At 38.1% G+C, this 24,078-nt stretch overlaps 3 protein-coding genes and 1 non-coding gene across 4 annotated transcripts; 1 reads left to right on the forward strand and 3 right to left on the reverse strand.

The window, feature by feature from the left end:
• Nucleotides 1–2,910: 2,910 nt before the first annotated feature.
• Nucleotides 2,911–10,286, reverse strand: LOC116261780 (magnesium/proton exchanger 1). Its single transcript, XM_031640630.2, has 10 exons — nt 10,037–10,286; nt 9,740–9,865; nt 8,504–8,975; nt 7,277–7,452; nt 5,710–5,828; nt 5,416–5,567; nt 4,878–5,005; nt 3,769–4,000; nt 3,528–3,657; nt 2,911–3,347 (listed from the first exon to the last, which is right to left on the reverse strand). The coding sequence occupies exons 3-10, from the start codon at nt 8,859–8,861 to the stop codon at nt 3,050–3,052; spliced, it is 1,593 nt and encodes a 530-aa protein (XP_031496490.1). The 5' UTR covers nt 8,862–8,975; nt 9,740–9,865; nt 10,037–10,286; the 3' UTR covers nt 2,911–3,049.
• Nucleotides 10,287–13,265: 2,979 nt separating this feature from the next.
• On the reverse strand, nt 13,266–16,273 carry LOC116261787 (60S ribosomal protein L22-2-like). Its single transcript, XM_031640642.2, has 3 exons — nt 16,150–16,273; nt 15,058–15,322; nt 13,266–13,665 (listed from the first exon to the last, which is right to left on the reverse strand). The coding sequence occupies exons 2-3, from the start codon at nt 15,282–15,284 to the stop codon at nt 13,521–13,523; spliced, it is 372 nt and encodes a 123-aa protein (XP_031496502.1). The 5' UTR covers nt 15,285–15,322; nt 16,150–16,273; the 3' UTR covers nt 13,266–13,520.
• Nucleotides 14,703–14,793, reverse strand: LOC116263469 (small nucleolar RNA snoR69Y). Its single transcript, XR_004174675.1, has one exon. It is a non-coding gene; the product is annotated as a small nucleolar RNA snoR69Y (small nucleolar RNA).
• Nucleotides 16,274–18,623: 2,350 nt separating the features above from the next.
• Nucleotides 18,624–22,754, forward strand: LOC116261832 (caffeoylshikimate esterase-like). The gene is made up of 7 exons (XM_031640717.2): nt 18,624–18,744; nt 18,828–18,860; nt 18,972–19,118; nt 19,218–19,348; nt 20,476–20,613; nt 21,352–21,450; nt 22,230–22,754. The coding sequence occupies exons 1-7, from the start codon at nt 18,639–18,641 to the stop codon at nt 22,608–22,610; spliced, it is 1,035 nt and encodes a 344-aa protein (XP_031496577.2). The 5' UTR covers nt 18,624–18,638; the 3' UTR covers nt 22,611–22,754.
• The last annotated feature ends 1,324 nt before the right edge of the window (nt 22,755–24,078 follow it).

Genomic DNA, 24,078 nt, shown 5'->3' on the forward strand with positions numbered 1-24,078 from the left:
CGATTATTTGCATAAAAGCTGTTTTAATGCTCATTTTAACTTCGCAAATTCGAAGCTATTTTTTAGGCGAGCCCGTGCAATGCTACTTGCAGTAAGTCGTCAATTAAAGAAGAAACTAGAAAGTTAGCTAAGGTCGGTGATCATGACTCGTTGGTAGGGCTGTACACGAACCAGAGTCAGACCTCGAGCTCGATTAACTTGACTTGACCCAATTCATATATTACTCTGTTCGGTTCGAGCTTGGCTCGGCTCAACTTGAGTCGATTTGAGGTTTACAAGGTCAGCTATAACTCAACTCGACATGGCTATATAGCATGACTCGTTTAAGTTACTTATCGCTTTCTTGGTTTTCAGTTTGGAAATTACAAAGAAAAAAAAACCCACCTAGATTAAGCCAGTTTACTCAAACTTGACTCATTTACAAGCAAGCTCTTGACTAAGTTAAAGTCGAGCTCTAAACTCGTTAGAGTCCACAAAGTTGCAAATGATTTTGAATCCAGGTATCTCACAATGTAGAGTCGAATCCCACACGGTAGAAACTTCATGGTGTCCATTAAGAAGAGCTACATTTGTTTTTCAGCTGCTTTGCTAATAGCAGGTGTTGAATGCTATGGCGAGTCCTCCTCGACCTATTACATGCACCTAGAAAGCAGCGTCCACATTGGATGGGCCCCTCGACTGCATGACAGGCGCCGTGCACAGTGGCAGCCTGGCAAGCGGGCCGGCCGAGGGCCGAGCATGGTATGCCTATGCACACGCCCCAGTCTCGGCTCTATGCAAGGGTTGGCTTGGCTTGAATTTGGGAAATATAGAGCTAGGGTAACCGGGCCGGCCGCATGTACGAAATTCCGAGGGGCTATGGATTAACAATTCGCCTTTTTCGGAAACTTTGGAAGCACAGTTTGTTCTTTTTTTTTTCGGTTTGATAACGAGGAAAAAAGGAAAACCTCGCCGTGCAGAAACTTATGGCTGAGTGGTGCCTTAGTTATGGGGTAACATATTATGCAATTGCTCACACAAGTCAGCATGTGCCCGCCACCACCGATTTGGATCGGTAAACTGGAAGATGATACCATCGAAAAGTTCATGCTGAAACGTTTTTGATGTGAAAGATTTGAACAAGTGTCCCGCGAATCTGTCCTAATTTTTACTTAAATTCATAAAACAATAGGGTAGATTGATCTCAGCTTTGTGATCTGCCACAACATCTCATTCTATCGGAAGAAAAGGGAAGGTAAATGATTGTTCATTGGCAGTTGGTCATGTTGTTACTTTGGAAGTCGAACGGGCGTGCTCCTTCGCTGCAGCCTTTCCGGTTGCGATTCCGGCCTCTAAACCTTCGTGGGTATGCGAAGGATTGCACCGTAAATCACTTCTTCGTGTTGGCTAGGGTGAAGCGTGGGCTATTGATCGCTTGGATGGCTGAAAGCAGCCCCTTGCAGTCTTCAAGAGTGGATTCCTTCGACCAATTGGAGAGAAGAAGAAAAGAGTATTGAGGACGGGAGGAGAATTGATGCCGTCGGATCAAAGAAAGACACCAGCCATTGCTGGTCAAAGGTGAGAAGAAATCAATCCGGCCGCCGTCGGGAAGACGAGTAGACTTGGTTGAGAAAAAGATGAGATGAGAGAGACAAACGACGCTCAACGTAAAATTCCTTTCTTCATTCAAGCGTAATCCCCAAAAGCCCTAATTACAAAGCTTAAATACATGATTGTCTCGGTTCACTTAACTCTTAACTCGAGACAATACTAAGAACTTAAAGTAAAACGATCTTAACACGTCTCAAACCGAGACGATACAAAAGAGTAAATAAACATAAGCAAAAAAGGTGTCTGGATTAGATATGGTTGCGCCCGCTCTCTCTAAGGGTCCAAACCCTATCTCACCTTTTTTGACCTTAGCTGCTCCGCCCGCTCCTCCCACTGCAGTCATATAAGTAATGCCCACAGGTTCTATAAGTGCCGAACCCTGAACCATGCCAAGGTGTCATGAGGTCCATCTCGCTCGTGTGCACTTGGCCCTACGCACATGAGTGCTAGTGGCCAACCCTACAGGTTGCTTCTTGGGCTTGTGCCCATCATCGACCGCACACAATGCTGCGGCCTGCTGCTCTCGACGCTCTCCGCTGAAGCTAACCTCACAAGGCAACGATGAGATAAGCCTATCGAGTGGTAATCGGCATGTCCAGCTGGTTCTCACACCACTAATCGACTCCACTCTAGTGCTCTCAGCCAGGCCTTTGGCCGTCCTGGATGGTGTCAAAATTAGGCACGCATGAAGAGATCAATTTGAGATAATTGTCATTTTATTGAATAAAAACAACGAATGCCTCAAGGGACCGATTCAAGCCCAATATCAAACCACGACCAAGGGAGGATGCAAGTAAAGTATTTTACTAAATCCACCTTTATTTAGCAAAATCTGGTAATGGCTTGATTAACTATAGTATATCTATTTCTACACTAATAAGGGGGGAATTTGCACTTCATATAAGGGAAGTTGGGTGTTGGATAGGTCGAACACTTCCTCCAGTGTGCTGCTTAGTCATTCGGTGAAGATTATTCCCACCGTGCTGTGCAGCAACAAACACGAGTTAGACCTTTTTAGAAAAAAAAAAACCCTTGTTTGCAAAATTTAAGGCTTAAAATTAGAGAAAAAATCCGTCTGAAAGTGTTCGACTTCTGCTGTTCTTTACTTTGACAGTGGTAGGCTAGTAGTAGCAGAACACCTGACAAAATTCTCTAGTTCTCAAAAGCCCTCTAAAGAAGGCTGAGAGAGGTCGAATCATAAGATCGAACTATTGGCGTAAAAACCTGCTAGGTGTCCGTGGAACACCGGAAACTTCCCATTAAACCTAAAGAGACCCTAAGAAGAAAATAAAGGAAGAAGTGGGGAGAATCAGTACCATCTACAGCAATGCTTTTCAGAAGCATGCCAGGATAATTTTTTACAACGAACTTGAAGTTTACTAAGATGACTTTTCCCAGTTGATGGGGAAATATTGCCCCTGAAGATGATCAGGGGTATAAAAGTATGTACAAATAATTGTCATATGATACCAGAAACTTTGAGTGACGAAAGAAGAAGAAAGATAAACCAAAGGAGCAGGAAGAAAAAGGAGGTCGCCCAGGCCAGGGGCTTTGGTCCTCCCAACTCGCCACCAAGAGTTAGACGCCGCAGTACTAGAACAGATATGCAACAGATGGATGTCACGAAGAAAACCAGAAGAGAGAAACTTAAACCTTCTGAATTGTTTATATACAGAGGCTCTTTTCTCACAACAGAATTGTACGTGGAGCTGATCAGCCAGGGGATGCCAATACCAATATAGATATTAACTGCATTGCTGAAACAGAAAAAATAGGTTATGTACAGAAAAATGAAGCAATATTAGTCAAAAGGAAAAAAAAAGTAACAAACATATCTTTCTGAAGGGGGGAAGCATAATTTTGAAATCAGACCTTAATCCTATAATTCATATTCCAGAAGTAGAGTTCAATTCAACTTAAAGCATGAAAATGTTGACCTGCAAGTTATGTTTGCTATCGCAGAATCTGCTGTTACTTGACGTTCAGCAGCAAGCTTGCTTGCAACAAGGTCTGGCCATGACGTCCCACTGGCTAACGCTGTGAATGCTATAACATAAGAATTTATTCCTGATCATAAAAAACATCAAAACAAGCATTCTTAAGGGTACTATACATTTCACGAGCAGTTTCAAACTAAACCTGCTTAATTTACAAAGTTCAGCGGTTCAGGAGGAAAACCTGTAACACAGCCTATGAGACGGGTAAGCCTTGTGACGACATAGGCTATACCAGTTATGAAGGCTAGGGAACAAATAAAAGAAATCCAACCATGAGCAATCTGATGTGGAGGAATAATGGCAAACAGAAGCCTCCATGCAGCCAAAATGAACTCCCAGAAAATTCTTCCAAGTTGAAGAATGATGTGGTCTTCCTTTCTAGACTTCATCCGACGAATTGCTGACAAGATTGGCTCATGAAGCAGGAGAAATTAACATCAGTTCAATGTAATTAAGTTTTATCATAAAATCAACTTCTCTGATACATAAAAATTCCATCTTGAAAGAACACTTAGAAAAAACACAACTGTCCGAACAACAGGAGCAAACTACCACCATCCTCAAGGATAAGTTGAAAGAAGGTTACATTCCATGAAACAAAGCTTGTGTTTATAAATTGTTTACCTATGAGAGTAGTGAGCAAGTCCTAGTCGTTTGGAACCCAAACTGCCCAAAGACGGCAATGGCCTCTCTACAATTGCAAAAAGGACATGCTTCACTGGTGCTTTTTCTTTTGGTCTCCTCAAAATCTGACCAGCATGAGCTTGGGCAAGGTGTTGACTTCTTCGACAACCTCAACCAAGGATGTCCTTGTACATGTATTCATTTATGCATCTATAAAAATATACACACATACTCCTATCCACATAATTTTATTTATTCAAACTCGCAAGTTTACCAGTGACAAGCATAAGGTTGGATTTAGCGTTACTGCAACATGACCTGAATATGGGGATTTCAAATATCCTAGACCTTTAGATCTGAATCCTCTAAATTTCAGCATTCTGAAGCCAATTGGATGTTAGTTGTTACACATGGTTACCTTGCACAGAAGGACCATTCTAACAAATATCTGGCAAATAAGTCTCAAATATTATACTGCATTGAAGAAAAATATGGAAAATAGTAATAATAATAGATAACAGGCTTCAACTACAAAAGCAATGCACACAAAGATAAGAGTAAAAGCATCAAACAGTTTCATTGCTTCATCATTTCAAAATGATCTTATAATCACCCAACCAATTGATCATATTAGCCAATATAAGAAAGAATGGATTAGAGAACTACCATGGGTGCATTGAGAAACTGTTGTCCCCAAAGTGAGAGAATATCACGTCTATTGTCTAACCTCTTGAAAGAATTACTATAAACTAAATCTTCCAAACCTTCACACGGAATGTTCTGATAGGAAGGACCTGAAACACAATCACAAACACTGATTTTCATAAATTGTTGGGATCTAGAGCAGAAGAATATGATCCAGAAATTATGGAATAGCCTAAAACATTTAAAATACATGCTTTTTTCATTTTTGGAAAAATGGCCCACCTACACCCATGCCCACAGTCATGTGATAGACCATTTATTTCTTTAGAAGGAAGGTGTTGTCCACAGGACATACATTACAACACTACTAAGAAGTAAGAACCTTGCTAGCTTCCTTCTTATCAAAATTAATATAAATTAGGAGGCCACCTTATTAATTAGCTATACTGATTTGTTTCTGCTCTCATCCATTGCATAGGATGGTAAACAAGGGAATATCCTTTTCCTGTCCCAAATGCAAACAAAGTTCCAAGTATTAACCTATAAAATGGGAAATTACCTTTCCTGGAGTGGGGCGAAAGTATGTCCACCATTTCTTCCTGCTCTTCACTAACATGAAATCCATCAGGAGATTCGATGTTCAGATCAACGTCAGGTGTGATGAAGTTAGACTCCTCTGGGACCCAGTCCTCGGGTCTTTTCCCCTGTGGGCTGCAAAAAGAAATGCTCACACATTCACTAATCAGGAATCTAGAACAAATCTTAGTTTTGTGATAGAACTTATCAATTAAATTACAGCCTGTATGGAAAAACACTTTACATCTATGCTTGAATCATAGAATGAGGAACATACAGTGGAAATGAGAAGTAGGGAAAACGTTTATCTTGAACATAAGCGTGTAGCAGCAAAAACCCAAATTGCAGTACAGTCAGAAAGGCCTCCCACAAGGTTATCATATTTGGAGTCCACACCTATCAAATTGCAATAGTCTTTGAATCAAAAAGTCCTGTCCGAGAATCCCTTCCACGATCTAGAACATCTAACAATTTCCATGGAAGAAAAATAGATACCAACATGGTTGAAAAGTTTTCAACTTTTCATAATGCAGATGAATACCTGCTAGTCAAGAAGACATCCGAAAACAAATATAAAGAAAAAATGCTGAAGATAGACTGTAAAGTTTGCTCATGTAGAAGTGACACAACATTAGTCATTAGTCATGTCAAAACTTATAAATTTCAACATCACAAAGCATCTCGACAAGCAACACCTTATAAGAAATTAGAATATTATCCAGAAAAGTTGCAGGCAAAATATTTGTACTTCAGAAGTCAATAGAAAGTAAATTTATTAATTGGCATCAAATTGCATTTATATAAATTCAAACTTGCTATGATTATTAGGTCTTTTGTGTCCACAACTTGTGATATTTTCACAAAAAATTGTGCGCTATCCAACATACAAACAAGCCATAACGATAGATCAAAACCACAAATATTCTGAAACATCACATTACTATCAGTATCAACATTTTGAACCCATTTTGTAATGTCAACAAGACGTAGCAGTATTTGAGAATATATACAGAACAGCAAATATTGTCATAATACCATAGCATTAACTATTTGTATATTCCCAATATTGGTACACTTAATAAAGACATTTTTCATTTATTTTTCAAGCACATGAAATTATTTTTTTCATATTGCAATGATTTGTATACTTATCCACAATTTTTCAAAGAGAAGTGCAAGACATCCGACTACCTGAAAAAGCATGTTTTATTATTATTTATGTTATTCCAAATTTTTAGAATGCCCAAAACGTACATGGGAAAGGCAAAACATTGAAGTTTGAACAAATCCTGAGAATAATCTTGCCAAGAAATTGCTGAGAATAATCTGAGAATGGAGAATGATATACACAAAAAAGAAATACCAGGATGGGATAGTTCTACTCTAGGCAAACTATATGTTCATTTATCTGCTGATCTTATTAGTTTGTATTTTCCACCAACTCTTGCCCATCCGCTTGTAGAGATGTATGACAATCTTACAATACTTACCTTTGAATTGTCAAATCAGTTGGGCACATAAAAACTCTCTCTCTCTCTGTCTCTCTCCTTTTGTGTGTGTGTGTGTGTGTCAATTATAAATTAAAGAAACCTATAGGAACATAATTTATTGGATGGTCTGCCTAATGGCATAAAGCAGAACCTGAAATTGCCAATGATTGTCATACATCTCTATGAGCGGATGGGCAAGAGTTGGTGGAAAAAACAAACTAAAAACATCAGCAGATAAATGAACATATAAGGAGAACAATTATAAATTAGAGAAACCTATAGGGACATAATTTATTGGATGATCTGCCTAATGGCATAAAGCAGAACCTTAAATGGCCAATATGCATAAAATACCTCCAAAATTATATAGAGCCAGACATATGCCCAAAATGACCAAAACAGTTCTACCAGCCATACACCTATATCAGATATCCTCTTCACTGTTTCGTCTTTTGGAACCACAACACAGACTGCATGAATGGGGAAGAGATCAAATGCTGCAGAACCAACAAGTGTTCCAGGACCTAAACCTGAAATTTTCAGAAGTAAAAAATTGTGTATTAAACATGCATTTTTGCATAAAAACAAAATCTCCAATTTTTGAAAGTTGCAAACAAGGAAACATACAAAACTAAGGATTGATGACCAATGATACTCAAGTTGCAGCACCATGCATAATGTAGCACGAGGAATCTACTCAATCTAGTCGAGCCTAGTAAAGATGCAAAGAAACTAAAGGCTCACTTGCTGTTTCAGGAATCAAGTCCATGTTCATTTTCATAAAAAAAAGGAAGAAAGTCATTTAAAAGTTTAACAGCAACAAACCAAGGTCTTTAGGTTCGACACCAAAGAGCAAGGACAAGATAAGGAACACCACTGCTAAGAACACCATCATACATAGATCAACAGGACCCAGTGTCAATTCTTCATTAGTTCAACATATACAGGTAAGGAAGAAAGACATATAAAGGTCCAACAATCAAAGCTTCATTTTGTTCACCATCATGTTGATGATTAAGTGGCACAATTGAGAAGCTAGTATTCCAAAAAACTGGTTGAGTGTACAAATAAAGTTTCAGCCTTTATTTTTTTTGCTTGAACAAAGGCAAGTGTTGGTAAAAGTAACCAGAAAAAAGTTTGATATTAAAAGTTGAATAATGATGGCAATATGCAATTTCAAAAAGGAAAAACAGAAATTTCAACAAATAGACGGAAAAGAGCTTCTCAAATCACTAAAGAACAATAAAATTATCTCAATGTATGAGTCAGTCCTTCTAAATTTCAACTGAAAAATGTATCTATTGGACCAAAAAGGGATGCAAAAGACTCAATTAAACACAAAAACATACTACTTGCTAAAGCCCTTAGACTACCGAAAAGAAAAGACATTTTGATCTGAAAATAAAATGGGAAAAAGAGATGCTAAACAAGTAAAAAATATAACAATTCAGATATTGATTACTGAACACATGGAAATAGGATTTGGATCAGATTTAATAGAGCAAAAAGAAACATCAAAATCATAACCAAACATTTACATTCCTAATAAACTGGTTCAGGAAACTAGAAAAGGGACACCACCTCCGGCATATTTACAGCCAAGGTTCTGGAAAGCATCTATTATAGCCAAAGATATCTGAGGAAAGCTTGTCCCCAAAGCCAGGAGGGTGATGTCAGCTATTGTGTGGTTCCATATCTTAGCCTTTTTAATCAACTCAGCTTTTGAACAAGGGTCTACAACAACCACTGACTTTGTCTGCTTAACAATATTTTCCATTGATTGAAAGAAGCATGAAGTAATTGCTGACAATCCAATGAAACAGTAAGAAAGTCCAAGAAAATATACAAAGAAACGTAATTGATTTCCTAAGTCAGTTTCTCCATGCAAAAGAAGGTAGATAGCACAAGTTTCAGCTGACGAACTGCCAAACTTATCCATCTAACTACTGGCTTATTAAAATCTTTTGCACTTTCTAAGACATTTCGAATCCCATCCTCCAAGTCATGTAGTTCGGCACCATGCATCAATTTGTCTGTATTGACACATACGAATCTGCAAAGAGAAGATATGATATTTAGTCATGGTCATCAGTTCTTGTATTTTAAAGAAAAAAGAAAAAAAAAAACTGAAGATCAATTAAACGAGCAATCAAGATCATAGAAGGAATCAGGTAAAGTTTATGAGAAGGGATTGGCTAGGTTGAACACTATTTTGATTGTGAAGTTGATTCGTTCCAGTGTGTCCAGGAATCATGTCCTATAGATGCAGAATGGACAAGCCAAGTGAATTGCCCATGTGTTTCACTGAAAAAGCCACATATCAGCGTGGAAACTCATGGATTTAGGCAAGAATGAAAGCATCAATATTAAGGCTGTTTTCTTAAGGTCCTGTGGTAGCCCAGTGGATTGTCGAAACTCAGGGTAAACAACCAAATCTACTCGAAGAATCACACCTCTGCGGGTCAGAATATTACCCTGCTCACAGAAATTCCTAGTTTCTTGATTGCAGATCGAGTTGAAATCAGTATTTCGTGATCTCAGAGAATCTAGGCAGATATTTTCTCAGGATTTCTGCTGCAGGGTCAATTGCGGAATGAAAAGAAGAGGTAAGCACATTCGAGAAACGAAAAATCGAGACACATTAAATGAACACAGATTTGTAGAAAATATCATTTTTTTTTCAATTCAAACTCAGAAAAAGATCCCACAAAAAATAAATACAAATAATGTCTCCATCCATCTCAAGCGGAAATTATGCAAATGATAGGAAACAACATAATATCGATAATATTGGGGCCAGGTTGAACAATGCATTACTTGACAAGTCGTTTCTTTTTCTCCTTTGCATGCCGGTCGAGCTTTACTGCAAATAGATAGAAGGCAACACATGCGTCAAGACTCTTCGGTTCCGATCAAATCTCCTGCTAATCTTAACTCCCAAACCTGTTGATCAACGTTCGAGAACCTGATCAGACTTTCTCCAGACTAGTAACTCGTTCATAGTAGCCATAGGAAAACCACAAGAGCAAAATATTGATCTGCAACTCATCCCAAAAATCCATACGAAAACACGGAAGGAGACTTCAAGAACGACAGCATCAAGATCACACTTACGATCCTCACCAAAACCGTGAACGACAAGATATCGCAACGCATGGCGAACAAGGAAGCTCGACTCGAGAGATTGCACTTCTGTCGACCAGAATCGGCTCCGAGCACCAATGTTTCTTGATCTATGAGGGCCAAGATATCTCAATTAGGAACCCTAGGGGATGCTCTAGCGCTATTCTGCCAGAAACTGGCCGGGAAGTGCCCGTGCATGGCTGCCTTGCGTTCGCGGGGAAGAATAAAGATGGCGGGCGGGCTGACACATCGAAACAAGAATTAGGAATTACCGGGTTTGGGCCCTAAAAACTAAAAAGACCATCCCTCGTGGACGAGGAGGTTTTCTTCATCGGGTCGGGTACTATCTAGGACATATGATTCCTGATCCGAAATGTAAATGCCGGCAGGTCGAAGGCACATAGATATCGTTCGAGGAATTTCAACTTCGAAGGCTCAAGGAGATCAACTATCAGTACTATCAGTGTCGACATTTTGAAATGTCAACAAGATGTAGCAGTATTTGAAAATATATACATAATAGAAAATATAGTCATAACACCATAATATTATCTATTTGTATATTTCCAGTATAGGTACACTTAATAAAGAGATTTTTCGGTATGTTTTAAACACATGAAATTATTTCCTTCATATTGCAAAGATTTGTATACTTGTCCATAACTTTTCAAAGAGAAGTGCAAGACATCCCACTACCTGAAAGCTTGTTTTATTATTGTTTACGTTATTCTAAGTTTTAGAACGCCCAAAATGTACCTGGGAGAGGCAAAACTATGACCAAATCCTGAGAATAAACCGAGAACGGAGAATGATATGCACAAAAAAGAAATAGCAGGATGGGATAAATCTATTCTAGGTGAAGTTGGAACAGGAGTACGCTATATACAAACAAGGATTGATGACGAATGAAACTCAAGTTGCAGCACCATGGATGGGGTAGCAGGAGGACTGTAGTCGAGCCTAGTAAAGATGCAAAGCAACTAAAGGCTCACTTGCCGCTTCAAGAATGAAGTCCATGTTCATTTTCATAAAAGAAAGAAGAAAGCCATTTAAATGTTTGACAGCAACAAAACAAGGGCATCATTGAGTTCAACACCAAAGAGCAAGGACAAGATGAGGAACACGATTGCTTGGAAGAAGTTAGAACACCATCATATATAGATCAACAGAATCCAATTCTTCGTTATTTCAACATATACAGGTAAGGGAGAAAGATATATGACAATCAAAGCTTCATTTTGTTCAACATCATGATGTTGATGATTAAGTGGCACAATTGAGAAGCTAGTATTCCCCAAAACCAGTCTTATTGATGTGTTCTGGTGCGTCCAGGAATCATGTCTTATAGATGCATAATGGGCAAATCAAGTGAATTGCCCGTGTTTTACTGAAAAGACCACATGTCAGCACATGGAAACTCACGAATTTAGGCAAGAATGAAAACATCAACATCAAGGCTGTCTTCTTAAGATCCTGCGGTGGCCCAGTGGATTGTCGAAACTCAGGCAAAACAACCAAATCTGCTCGAAGAATCACACCTCTGCCGGTCAGAAACTCAGAATATTACAGTTCTCACAGAAAGTCCTAGTTTCTTGATTGCAGATCGGGGTGAAAACAGTACCAGGTGATCTCAAAGAATCTAGGCAGGATTAATTGCCGAGTGAAAAAAAAGAGTTAAGGACATACGAGGAGCGGAAAATGGAGATATTAAATGATACAAATAATGTTTTCATCCAGCTCTGCTGGAAATTATGAAAATGATAGAAAACAACATAAGATTGGTAATATTGGGGCGAACAATGCATTACTTGATAAGTCGTTTCTTTTTCTCCTCTGCATGCCGGTCGAGCTTTACTGCAAGTGATACAAGGAAACACATGCATCAAGACCCTTCGGTTCCGATCAAGTCTCTTGCTAATCTTAGAAAGTTTCAAGGCAGGTTAACTCCCAAACCGACTGATCAACGTTCGAGATCCTGATCAGACTTTTTAACCGCAAACCGCAAGAGCAAAATATTTGCAACTCATCCTGAAAATCTATCCGAAAACCCAGAACGAGGCGTCAAGAGCGACAGCATCAAGATCACAAGCACGATCCTCACCAAAATCGTCAACGACAAGGAGGAGAAAGACTTGTTGCATGGAAAGAGATTTAAAAAAAAAACTTGTTTAAATGAAAAATAAAATAAAAAATTTTCCACGAAATATTAAAAAAATAATAAATTAGTGGTCTAACTAGTAAATATCAATCCAAGCTTATTTCCTGGACTGGGCTTGTCAGGGTGAATGAAATGGTGCATATCAATGAGATGAAGCATCAACCGAGCGTGCACCATTGACCCATTGAGATCCACGCGTGAAAAAAAGCATGGTTGTTTTTTCTTTTCAACATTATTGTTTCAGTTACTCTCCCCTTTCTTTTTTATCTTTATAACAATCATTTTGTCTAGTACATGATTGGTGAACCTTGAGAAAAAAAAATGAGAATCTAATCATATTTTCGGACTGGTTTTTCATATATATATATATATATAAGTTTTTCCACCCACTTTTTCTCAAAATTTTCCTCCATCCAAACACTGCCCACCCTAAGATGACCATGAATAAACAGCCAGGAAAATGAATTCCCGTGAAAGCAGCCATAAAGCCTTGGAGAGATGCACCTTACTCGGCTTGGTTAATGGTTGAAACCATGACTGGCTACACAGGCATGGGGCTCTGTGTAAAAATCTTCTTTTAATGAAGGTACTTCACCACGTTACATTGACGAAATCTGAAATGATGACAATAATAGGAGCTTCGAAATGAGGCTAACCACGAGGGGGTCATATTTGCCAAGAATATTGACAAAGCTTGATCCGTTGGAAGCCCAATTGGATTGGGATCATACAACACTCGTTTAAAATTGGGAGGATCAGTGAAGACAAGGCATTACTCTTTCGAGCAGACAAGGCCAGAACTTGGAGTCGATTATCTGTATAATTTAACCCCCTTTATAGACTGGAAGATTGATATGTAAAAACTTATTTCACATGCCAAACAGATCCTTAGCTCAAGGTAGATTAAGATTGACGGAAGCTTAGGACCGGCGTTCCCAGTTTTAATATGCCATATTGCTGTGTCTCCATTAGTCATCAAAAGTCACAAGTTGCATACCACGCCAACACAAGCCAATTAGATCAACCAATAGCTTTACGAAGGCATATATTTACAGCAACAAGTGACCGAACCCGTTTAGGCTAAATAAAATTAATATGATGAAGGAAAATAACCACAATATAGTTTTTTCAGTGGAAAGCTGTATCATGCGTCTCTCAAAAACGTACAATGCCTCGCAAATGAAAATTTTAAATTTCGAAAAACGGAGCACATGCAAGATCTAATGTTCGTAACAAAAAGGAGGTAGCATCTGAAAATCATAACTGGAAGCAGAGAGGTTGAGAGAGATAAAGTAGATCGAGAGCTCCGAAGCAGCATCAATCTTCCTCTTCAGCCTCATTTTCGGCAATGTTGAAGTATCTCAGCTCATAGACACTTCGATCCTTGTTAGAAGCAATCACACGCAACCAATCTCTTACGTTGTGTTTCTTCAAATACTTCTTCGTCAAATATTTCAAGTACCTGGGAACCACCACAAGGAAGTCATTTCAGAGAAATTGATTACGAGTGAGCTGATCAAACATTTATCCAAGATACGAATAAGTTACTGTAACTTAATTTAATCAAATCGAACACCATGTTCCCCTATGACAACCATATGCGTTAATGAAAAAAAAAAGGAAACAATTTCCAAATGTAAACTAATACTGGTATTCTTCTTAAACATAAGAATTGGAAACTAAGTTTCCAAAGGTCTTTCACCAAATGCTTGGATAAATCAAAACCGGACTGCAGCCAACCCAATTTTTAACAGGTCAAGGATAAAACAGTACAACATTTTGAATTCCCTTCATCACTTGAAAATAGTGTCACAGGAGGAAAACTCTCTCATCATCCTCCCTCACCATTACAAGAAAAGAAAAAATGCTTCTTTTTTCCTAATATGAAACATAAAAGGACGTTCAAAGAGAGTCAAAACTTCCATGCCAATTATTACAAGAAAAAGTCAAACACAATCCAATTTTACCACATCAAACCAAAAAGCAAAAGAATGTCAAATTCTGAAATTGCCTATGGTATACCGTAAGCACCAACACCACAACAAAAGCACACACAAGGTACAATAATTAGACAAAACAATCGTTTTAACAAGATTTCTGATGTACAATGAAATTGAATGGACTTGCATTCTTAATTGATTCAAACCAAACGTCTGCAGGGAAAAATCCAAAAAAGAGAAAAAGAAAGTTTATAAATGCATAAAATTAGTGACTCTGTATTAATGCAGCCTGAAAGTTACAATTGGATATCCAGAAGAAGACTTTCAAACAAAATAACATGATATAACAACAATATCCACACTAAAAGACAATTACAACAAGAATACTAGAAAATAGGTGGATTAAATTAAATAGGTCATCGCCTCCTTTTTTAAAAACAAGTAAATACACCCAGATCATATAGGCATAGTGTCGCATATCCTGATCCAGTTGCTACTCTCGATCTAATAACATACCATCACAAAGTCAATTCATGAAATACACTATGTTCGAAGGGCTCGCAGCTCAGATTAAATTATAATGGCATATCCCAGACCTTTCTAAGGTCTCATAATGAGCTGGGATTAAATGAATCATCCTTGCAGCTGCCCAATAAGTCTTATGAATACAGCGAACATAATGCAAATTAGATTGATAATAAAAGAATTTACCAATTGCGTTCTTGAACAGAAGACATTGTTTTGGCATGTCAAGGTCAGGTTACTTGCTTTAGGTTTCAAACAACTTCGAATTTGGCAAAATCAACTTCACATAGCAATAGTACATGGCAGTTCTATAACATTCCTCAAACATGAAATTATACGAATTATAGTTCCTTATCAAACCAAGAGAGCATCTAAAATTATATAGCTACCTTTTTGAGAATGCAGTCTCGGCAGTGACATTGATCTTGTTCTTTTCACGGGTGATGGTGATGGTGTCCCCAAGAACACCAGTTTTGCCTCCAATCTTGATCCTGTCCTGTAGGAACTTCTCAAAGGATGTTATGTCCATGATCTTGTCTTCCACGGGCTTCGAGCAGTCAATAGTAAAGGTAGATGTCTTCTTCTTCCCCTTGGGGGCAGCACCTCCACGACTCATCTCTACTTGTCTCTTGGAAAAGACAACTTTGTTATTCGCTGAAAACAAGACAAATTCACATGTTCAGTTCACCAATCACCACCAAAACAAAACCCGTATTTGCTGTTTTTCTACATCCCTGTCCTGGCCATGTGGTGGATTTTCAATTTCATGTCTTACATCAAATAGCTGCCATACTCGTCAAGACCGCAAGTGAAGCTAGATTCACCCTTAGTAATATTTGTCATTGAACGCAGGAAACAAATACTCGGGCATTCAGCTGACAACCTTACAGATCTTGCGTATAGAATAAACATTAATCATTAAGAACAATAGTTCAAACAACCAAGACCTATATACCGAAAATAAATGAATTGCCTTATATTCAAGAAAATCAAAAAAGAGGGACCACGAGAGCGGGCTAATATGGATACTAAGCATACATGCTCCTGACATTGCTGATTCAACATCAAGACTAGAAAATCAAGATGCACACAAAAAGAAAATCACGATATCAAATCCACCTTTCTCAAACAACGGAATTAACCTACTAAAACGAGATTCACATATGGAAGCAACAAAACTTCATTATAGATGAAACTGCATGACGCAAGATACAAATGAATGACATAAAACTGAAGAGCCCCACAATCCCCTAATCCAAGATTACTAGGAACCCAGTTTCCCGTTTCGAGTTCATTTCAACCTCCCTTCTCCAGCAAACATGGTTTCCAATCGCTTCTGACTAAAGACGAGCGAACAAGAACAGTAGCTTCCGATCCCCCCGCAGTGAAGACCGAATACACAGGTCCAGATAAAAACTGCATTCACGAAACACAAACAAGAAATCGAACTAACAAAGAAGATCTACAGAAGCTTTACTTACGAATGCGGATCGAAGCTGGCGCGGAGGCGGACGCCAAAGGAGGACGGAAGGAAACGAAGAAAGGGAGATAGGGTTTTGGTTTTGTAGGGGGCAGCGGCAAAGATTAGGAACCCCTAGGGCAATAAGTTAAATGCCATTGGAAGGACTGAATATTACAGAAACGGTAACTGGATTGGATCCTATCTGATCATGGATCCGAAATTAGCCCGCTTGTAAACACTCTGCACTAGGGCCCGAGTCAAATTTGTCCAATTCAAGCATAAAATTACTTCACTCGACGTTTTTCGAATAAATAATTATACTCATGACTTATTCTTAATCAATTTACATAATTTTAACATTTGTCTTAGCTACATATTTAATAAAACAAGTGTGCCTTGTGAATTTGGTAAATCGGTATTAATGGACATTCTCGTCAATTTGGTTCAATTTTAACAATATTTTAAAATCTAACATAACAAATGAAATTAGGTTGCCGATTATATTTGAAGGAGAAAAGAACTTTGTGATTTCGTTATTTGATGATCAAATTGGACCAGTAACTCTCAACCTTCTACCGATATAAGACCATTTATCTAAAAAATTTTCAAAAAGTTTAATTTGTAAGGTTAAAGTATACCTGAACAAGAGAGAGAGAGAGATGGATTCTTGAATTATTTTTTTATATTAGAGGAATATCGTTGATACTTAAACGTAATATCCAATAAGTTAAACATTTTTATTACAAAATCCTTTTCTTTTACAGATAGGTTGTGTTTAGTTAAGTATATAATGCATCAATTATCTTTGAGTTAATGGCATGATAACGTATGACAATAGTTCGTAGGTGAAGTAATAAAAGTTGCGGTTCTAGCATTCCCAAATGTTGCTTTAGTTTTAGTTTAAAATCTTGATTCCCCCCCATTCTTTTTTTTTTTTACTGAATAAACGTCAACGGATATCCCTAAAAAAAAAAGTTGAGAAATATACAAGACCGCCGAACAACTTATGAGTTATGAATTCTCGATAAGTTCATATAGGACTTGATTTAGTTACAACTGCCTTCAAATTTCAAATGCTTGAAATTTTCTATTACTTTCGGGTGAGCAAGGGGTATTAATCCCACCGCCCGAAAAAAGCCCGAAGGCCCCCCCATTCCCCCTGACTCCGGGGTCCTGAGCTGCGTCGGTGTCAGCGATAGCAACAGTGCACCCTTCACCTTAGATGCCGCGCCCTACCGCCTTAAGACACAGGAACATAACGCCCACAGGGAACTAGAGACCTGCCTTAGTACAGGCCCCTAGCTCAACCACTAGTCGTCACATTTATGTAGGTAAATTTGTGCAATCTCATTCAAGTTGGTTTCTCCAACAAAAAGTTAGGTGAAGATTTCTACGGGCAGGTTTGGCCATTTTTCTATCGTGTTTAATCAAACTTTGTGGGGCTTTTGTAGGTTTTAAGGCATGTTTAGCGACAAATTTCTTGATTTGCTGAGTCGATTTGCCTCCAAATACCCATCAAACATAACTCAAGTTATTAGACCAGGTGGAAAAGAATTCTCTCCTCTCTATTTCAGGAAACCTTTTCCATGGTAAAAAAAATACATGAATTTTTTCTCCCTAGGCATTAAACGCCCCCATAAATAGAACAGTGACTGAGAATATCAGGTTCCAAACCATTTGACTCCAAATGGCATTTACTTACAAGGAAAGGTACGTTAGGTAGATGCATGAATTTTCCCCGTGAATGGGATGATTCTGAAGCCGATCGGCGGGGTGGGCCCGAACCATGCATGTGAGCTTCTTGAACTTGACCCACCCACCACCCTGGTGTTTCGAACTGAAGACGTGCTTTCAACATGCCTCTAAATAAGTCCGTTTGCTCTGCTGTACCCTTCGCGGAAGTCTTTTTCTTTATTTAATTAGGGAGTTGAACAAAAGGAGTTTTTCCTTTTTTTGGGTTTTACGTGGCCGAGTAAACTGTAAGCAACAGTAGCACGGCAAAAAGATTTAAATTCCGGTGATAAAAAGGCTGACAGGTGCTGGCATTCAATGTCACATTTATAATTAAAGAGAGAAAGCGGGGGAGGAGAAAGAGGTAGGTATCTATAGTATACTACAAATGTTGAGAGTCATAGAGAGGTAGGTATCTACAAATGCTGTAGCAGTAAGCCTGAATCAGAGACGTAAGAACAAAGAGGCAGAGTACTTCTCAACAGCTTCTAGCCTCAACCGCTCCATAATCCCTTGTTCTAAGAGTGAAGAACTAGAAGCATGGCAAGTATGGCACAAAGTTCAGCAATGAATCTCTATGCTGTCATAAGTGGCGTTTTCCTGATCTTTTTGTCTGTCTGTGTGTTTATATATTTATACATAATGGCGTTTTTTACCTTGCAGATTGATGTTGGTTCCTCTCCAGGCACATTTCAGATGGAATTTAAGTACCAAGAGGCATATCTCATTCTCTCGATTTATTTCTTCATTTCTTGTCTGTACTCTCCTTCTAAATTAATGAATGAATTGCAGGAGTACATAAGGAGTCGCAGGGGAGTGCAGCTCTTTACATGCAGATGGCTTCCTGTCCTCCCCCCAAAGGCCCTGGTTTTCCTTTGCCATGGTAGAATCTTCCAATTCCCCGCCTTCGATGATTCATGATCATCTTCTTTCCTGAAATGGATTAACCATCTTGGTTGGTTGCAGGATACGGCGTGGAGTGCAGTAGATTTATGAGAGGTGACGCATTGATGTTTAAGACATCGAATCAACACTTGATTTTCTTTGCATAATTTGTCAAGGATTCTGCATGCATGCTTCTGTAACTGAACAGTTCGATCATAAAAGTAGGCGTCGGGAGGAGACTCGCGTCGGCCGGATTCGGGGTGTTCGGAATGGATTACGAAGGCCATGGCAGATCGAAGGGGGCACGTTGCTACATCAAGAAATTCAGCAACATCGTTAACGACTGCGACGATTTCTTCAAATCCATCTGCGGTGATTTAATTGAATTTCTGAATGCATCAACTCCATGATCATCCTTCTCATGATGACTCCCCACTCACTCTCTTTTTCCTTCTCTTTTTGGCTGAGAAGCAACGGAAGAGTATTGTGAAAAGTCTCGGTTTGTGTATGGCGAATCCATGGGAGGGGCCGTGGCTCTCCTGCTTCACAGGAAGGATCCATCTTTCTGGAATGGTGCTGTTCTTGTCGCTCCCATGTGCAAGGTAGGTGATCTTCTATATATCAGTTTCTTTTTTTTTATTTTTTTTGTTATTGAATAAAAAACCACTTTTAATTTAAATAATATTTGGCGAACTGATCATTTGCTAGTTAAAATTGCAAATAATAGGCAAAATTATATGAATTAGCACGGTGGGGAAAATCGCAGCTTTTTTTTAATAAAATTGCAAGAAAATTGTCAATTTTAGCAGATGTATATTTGAGTGGTCCAAATGCAATATTTTTAAAATATGTGAGTTTTTTAATTTGTAAAAATGTTGTGACATGCACCGCTTCAATGATACACCGTTTTTTATAGGTGGAGACATTTAATATTTTTCCATTTTCTTCTCTTAGTATGACACAAATTCAGCAAACCCTTGTGCTTGTCTTCTCAAGGTTGGCAAAGAAAGACTTATTGCAAGTGAAAAGAATGCCCCAAACTTACAAAGGGCCCTCGATGATAACGTTCCTATTCGCAGTTCATTAAATTGCATAGAAAATTGCCATTAATTTCATTACGCGATTTTCTAATTACAGAGAAGGGCAGTGGGTCGCAGCTTTCATTTCGCCCTTAAATTGTCGCTATTTGTAGTCTAAACAAGTAGCGTTCACGGAAAAACTACAACTTGATTTGTAGCATAAGGTAATTACAACTGAGCTCTCACCAGCCAGCCAACCTCACCAGCTACGGGAGTCCAATCACTACTACAGATTGTAGCCTGAGAAAGTTAATAAAACAAGTAAGATGAAATGGTAAGTGTTTTCATAAGGCCTGGAGTCAAGTGGTGTGACAGTTGCCAAAAGTGAATATCTATTTTTCCATCAACGCTTTGCTCGTTTGTCGGTTAATTAATTATGTAAGTATTTACAAAAGCTCGTTCAAGTTTGTCTAAGTCTTAATCGAGTGGAGCTCGATTGATGACAAAGTAATAGTTCATATATTCAAACGAGTTTGTCGAGCCTTAATTGAGCCGAGCTCGACACGTAACTGCCGAACTCGAGGTTTCATTAGTTGGGCCGAGTTCGAGCCAACTGAACTCGGGCTTGACTCGGCTTATGTTCACCCCTATTCGCATGTTTGTCGTCTGAACTAAGTCAACATCTTGGCATTTGATTTCAACTCTTACAGATATCAGAGGAAGTAAAGCCGCATCCTGTTGTCATCAACTTACTCACTACAATTGAGGAATTGATACCCAAGTGGAAAATCGTTCCCGCTAAAGATGTCATCGACTCGGCCTTCAAAGATCCAGTTAAGAGGGAAGAGGTACCATTCTAGCCAGCCATATTGTTATTGTCATGCATATTCCACTAATTTTATGTACTCTCTGAGGTCATTTGCCTACATGCAAGCCAATTTGTTCACGAACATCTGAAATCCCAACAAGAATCATGAAAAAAGTCACTATGTTAATTTGCAAAATCACATGTCATTGACATCACAATAACCTTTTTTAATGCATTTTACAATTTCCAACATTATGTTCTACTATTAAAATTTGAAAATGAATGAACTCAACAACCTGGTTTCCTCTTACAGCATGGAGACGTTGATATTGACGACGTTTCTCTCTTACAACTTACGTGAGCCCGTGAAGATATTATGGTCTACTGAAAAGTGGCATTTCTATATCTATATAAGGAATCTCATAAAGTTGCACACTTATAATTAACTATAAAAGTTATGTGAACCGATATATATATATATATATACAGAGAGAGAGAGAGAGAGAGAGAGAGAGAGAGAGAGTTTGCCGAGCCTAACTTTTTGATAGGCAAACTTCATGAGGAAGTTTATGAGATGGGTTGTTGACTCGTGAGTCTCAGGTCGCCCTTAGTTGGAGTTTCACGAGCAAGGTGACATTTCTCAGGGTTGTTCGAGTCCATGCGTCAGTCTCAAAGTTGGATCTGAGCTTAATTTGCGTCAACATTTCTTTGGGGATCGTTATTACTTTCGTTCACTGTTTCGACACCTTTGAGGGATTTTCTTGTGATGAATATTCAGATTCGAAACAACAACCTCATATATCAGGAGAAGCCGAGACTGAAAACAGCCCTTGAGATGCTCCGGACCAGCATGAACCTAGAGAAAAGAATGAACGAGGTTTGATATATACACACACATCTCTCTCTCTCTCTCTCTCCCCCTTTCCCTATATATATACACACAAACACACACACATATGTAACTACCAGATTGTATATCATCCTTGTTGAAATCATATGAACCGTCAATTTTAAGGAGATCGAATGGTGGAGATTAAGATACAAAATATATAAACTAAATTACTTTTCAAGAGCCCAAAATGCCCTTAAAAGAAGATAAAGGGTTTTGTTTAGAATGCCTTTGGTTGCCTCTGATCTAAAATCCCCATGATTTGAAAACCATAGATTTAAGATCAAGTCTTCACCCTTTCGATTTTAAATTTGACATTTTCTCAATATAACAAGGTGGAAGTAAAGATCTTTAAGTGTAGATAGTAGGACTGACCTAAGATCCTTAGTTTCATAAACCATAGATTTTACCATGAATTTTTGTCACATCAGCAAAATCACACCATGTTAGATCCATAGATTTCAAACATCGGGTAATTAAAGACACTCTTAAGAGAGTTCTTTTGTTTGTTGGTTTCTCTCTCCTTATTTGAAAAGTATCTCAAATTATTGAAAAAACAACTTGATTTTTATGCTTGTAACTTAATCTCCACCATCTAAACAACTTAACTTATATATATCCTATGTAATGTTAGTATATTGGCAAATCATTAAAATAACAAAGATTGAAAACGGAAATGCTTTTTCAAAAGAATTGGAACAAGTTTCCATTGTTTGGCTATAAAATCGTCTTCGTTTGCCCTTCTCTAACAGCGAAACCATGGGCAGGTGAACTTACCCTTCCTTGTGCTACATGGGGAGGACGACACGGTCACAGACCCGGGCGTGAGCATAGGCCTGTATGAGACTGCAAGTAGTAGGGACAAGACACTAAAGCTCTATGCAGGAATGTGGCATGGGCTCACCAGTGGTGAACCAGACAGCAACATTGACATGGTCTTCGCGGACATCGTCGCATGGCTGGAGTCGCACACCATCCTCTACCCAATGCCTGGGACACCTGCACATGCTGTAGTTAACCAGTCTAGCAACTGGACTGGTCAAAGTGGGTTCAAAAATGGGCGCAGGTCCTCTCGACCGCACCCGCACCAGCGTGCGAGCATCCTTTGCGGACTAAAGGGCCGATCCGTGCTTAATAAGGACATGTAAGGGTGTAACTGGTCCAATAAGGTAGCAATCTGGACCACTTAATGATGTGTGTAGGTGAGTCTATGCCACTATGCGGCAGACATGTTCAGACTGCTTATCTTTCCCTGGAACATGTAGTTTTTATGAGAATCTTTATACTGCTCATGGAGATGCTGGTCACGAAAAATAGAAGAATAAAAAACAAAAATACAAACATCCATTTGACGAAGCGCTTTAAGCAGTAAAAAAATGTGAAAACCAATAAAATGTTAAACTAAGTATTATATATATGACTAAGCGTTTTTAAGCAGTAAAAAAACGTGAAAACTAATAAAATGTGATACTAAGTGTTATATATATATGTGTGTGTGTGTGTAAACTTTAAACCTAGGCAAAGCTAGGCTCACTAGAAGAACCTGTACCAAAAAAGAAAACCAAACGAATTCAATACTAAGGATTACAAAATTAAACATTTCTCAATGGAAAACCTGCAACCATCAATTAACAACAATAAAAGAATTCAAATGCAAACATATTAAAAAACTCATAACATGATAATAAACCTAACTAAAAGTTAAATTTAATGAAGTTTACAAGTTATATAGCCCAAAACAAAAAAAACTTGCAAGTAAAAAACAACGCTTTTCAATATTAGAAAGGAGGGAAGATATACCAATAAATAAATCTCCAATAATCTAAAACAAAAGCCTAAAGTAAAAACTAAATATACTGTCTACTTAAAAAATAAAACATAAATCCTCAATATGATCACATTTCATGTTAACATTGTTTGCTGAAAATTTGTTTTATGCTATAATTCTAATGCCATCCAATAAATTTCCATTTCTAATCTCTAAAACTAAAACACTACCGTAAAACCTAAAATTACTACCTAATTAGAAAATGACATACAAATCCTCAATATAATCACATTTCAGGTTACCATTTTTTGCCGTGAGTTTGTTTTATATTGTAATTCTAATATATAAGAAAAAATATAAAAGAAGATAAAATATACATATAAGTTAAAAATTTAGAATAACATAGAATATTTTAAAATATCATAACATAAAAATCATAACTGTAATGACACATTCACATACACAAACACCATATACTTTAAATGTAAAATCACATGCAACAATAAAAAAAAATAAAAAACACACACAAACAGAAGAAAAAATGTTTCAAAAAGAAATACTATTTAAAAAAATTAGGTTACCAATAAGAAAAACTAAGACATTAACAGCCCAGGCGATGTTCTACAGCCTTCGAAAGGCAGGTTGCCCAAGAAAAAAATAACCTCAGCGATCAGCCAAGCCGGAAAGCCTAAGCAAGCCTAGGCAAAAGTACAGGCAAGCCTTTGTCGATATGGACTGAAACAAACAAGGCTTAAGCCATCGTCATCGCAACACCAAAGTCATTCTAACACCAGGTAACTTTGTGAGAATAAAGGAAACAAATAGTTTCTTGCCCCACTCTCTCTTAA

This window comes from Nymphaea colorata, chromosome 10 (assembly GCF_008831285.2).
Source record: "Nymphaea colorata isolate Beijing-Zhang1983 chromosome 10, ASM883128v2, whole genome shotgun sequence".
Taxonomy (NCBI): domain Eukaryota; kingdom Viridiplantae; phylum Streptophyta; class Magnoliopsida; order Nymphaeales; family Nymphaeaceae; genus Nymphaea; species Nymphaea colorata.

What these genes read in the sequence shown, in the direction of transcription:
- LOC116261832 (XM_031640717.2), top strand. Translation starts at nt 18,639, where the DNA reads ATGAATGAATTGCAGGAGTACATAAGGAGTCGCAGGGGAGTGCAGCTC. An exon ending in CCTGGTTTTCCTTTGCCATG is followed by an intron (nt 18,745 to 18,827) that starts GTAGAATCTTCC and finishes GGTTGGTTGCAG; the next exon opens with GATACGGCGTGGAGTGCAGT. An exon ending in TTTCTTCAAATCCATCTGCG is followed by an intron (nt 19,119 to 19,217) that starts GTGATTTAATTG and finishes TTGGCTGAGAAG; the next exon opens with CAACGGAAGAGTATTGTGAA.
- LOC116261780 (XM_031640630.2), bottom strand. Translation starts at nt 8,861, where the DNA reads ATGGATAAGTTTGGCAGTTCGTCAGCTGAAACTTGTGCTATCTACCTT. An exon ending in TGGCTGTAAATATGCCGGAG is followed by an intron (nt 7,453 to 8,503) that starts GTGGTGTCCCTT and finishes TGAAAATTTCAG; the next exon opens with GTTTAGGTCCTGGAACACTT. An exon ending in CCCTACTTCTCATTTCCACT is followed by an intron (nt 5,568 to 5,709) that starts GTATGTTCCTCA and finishes TTCTTTTTGCAG; the next exon opens with CCCACAGGGGAAAAGACCCG.
- LOC116261787 (XM_031640642.2), bottom strand. Translation starts at nt 15,284, where the DNA reads ATGAGTCGTGGAGGTGCTGCCCCCAAGGGGAAGAAGAAGACATCTACC. An exon ending in GAGACTGCATTCTCAAAAAG is followed by an intron (nt 13,666 to 15,057) that starts GTAGCTATATAA and finishes GGTGGTTCCCAG; the next exon opens with GTACTTGAAATATTTGACGA.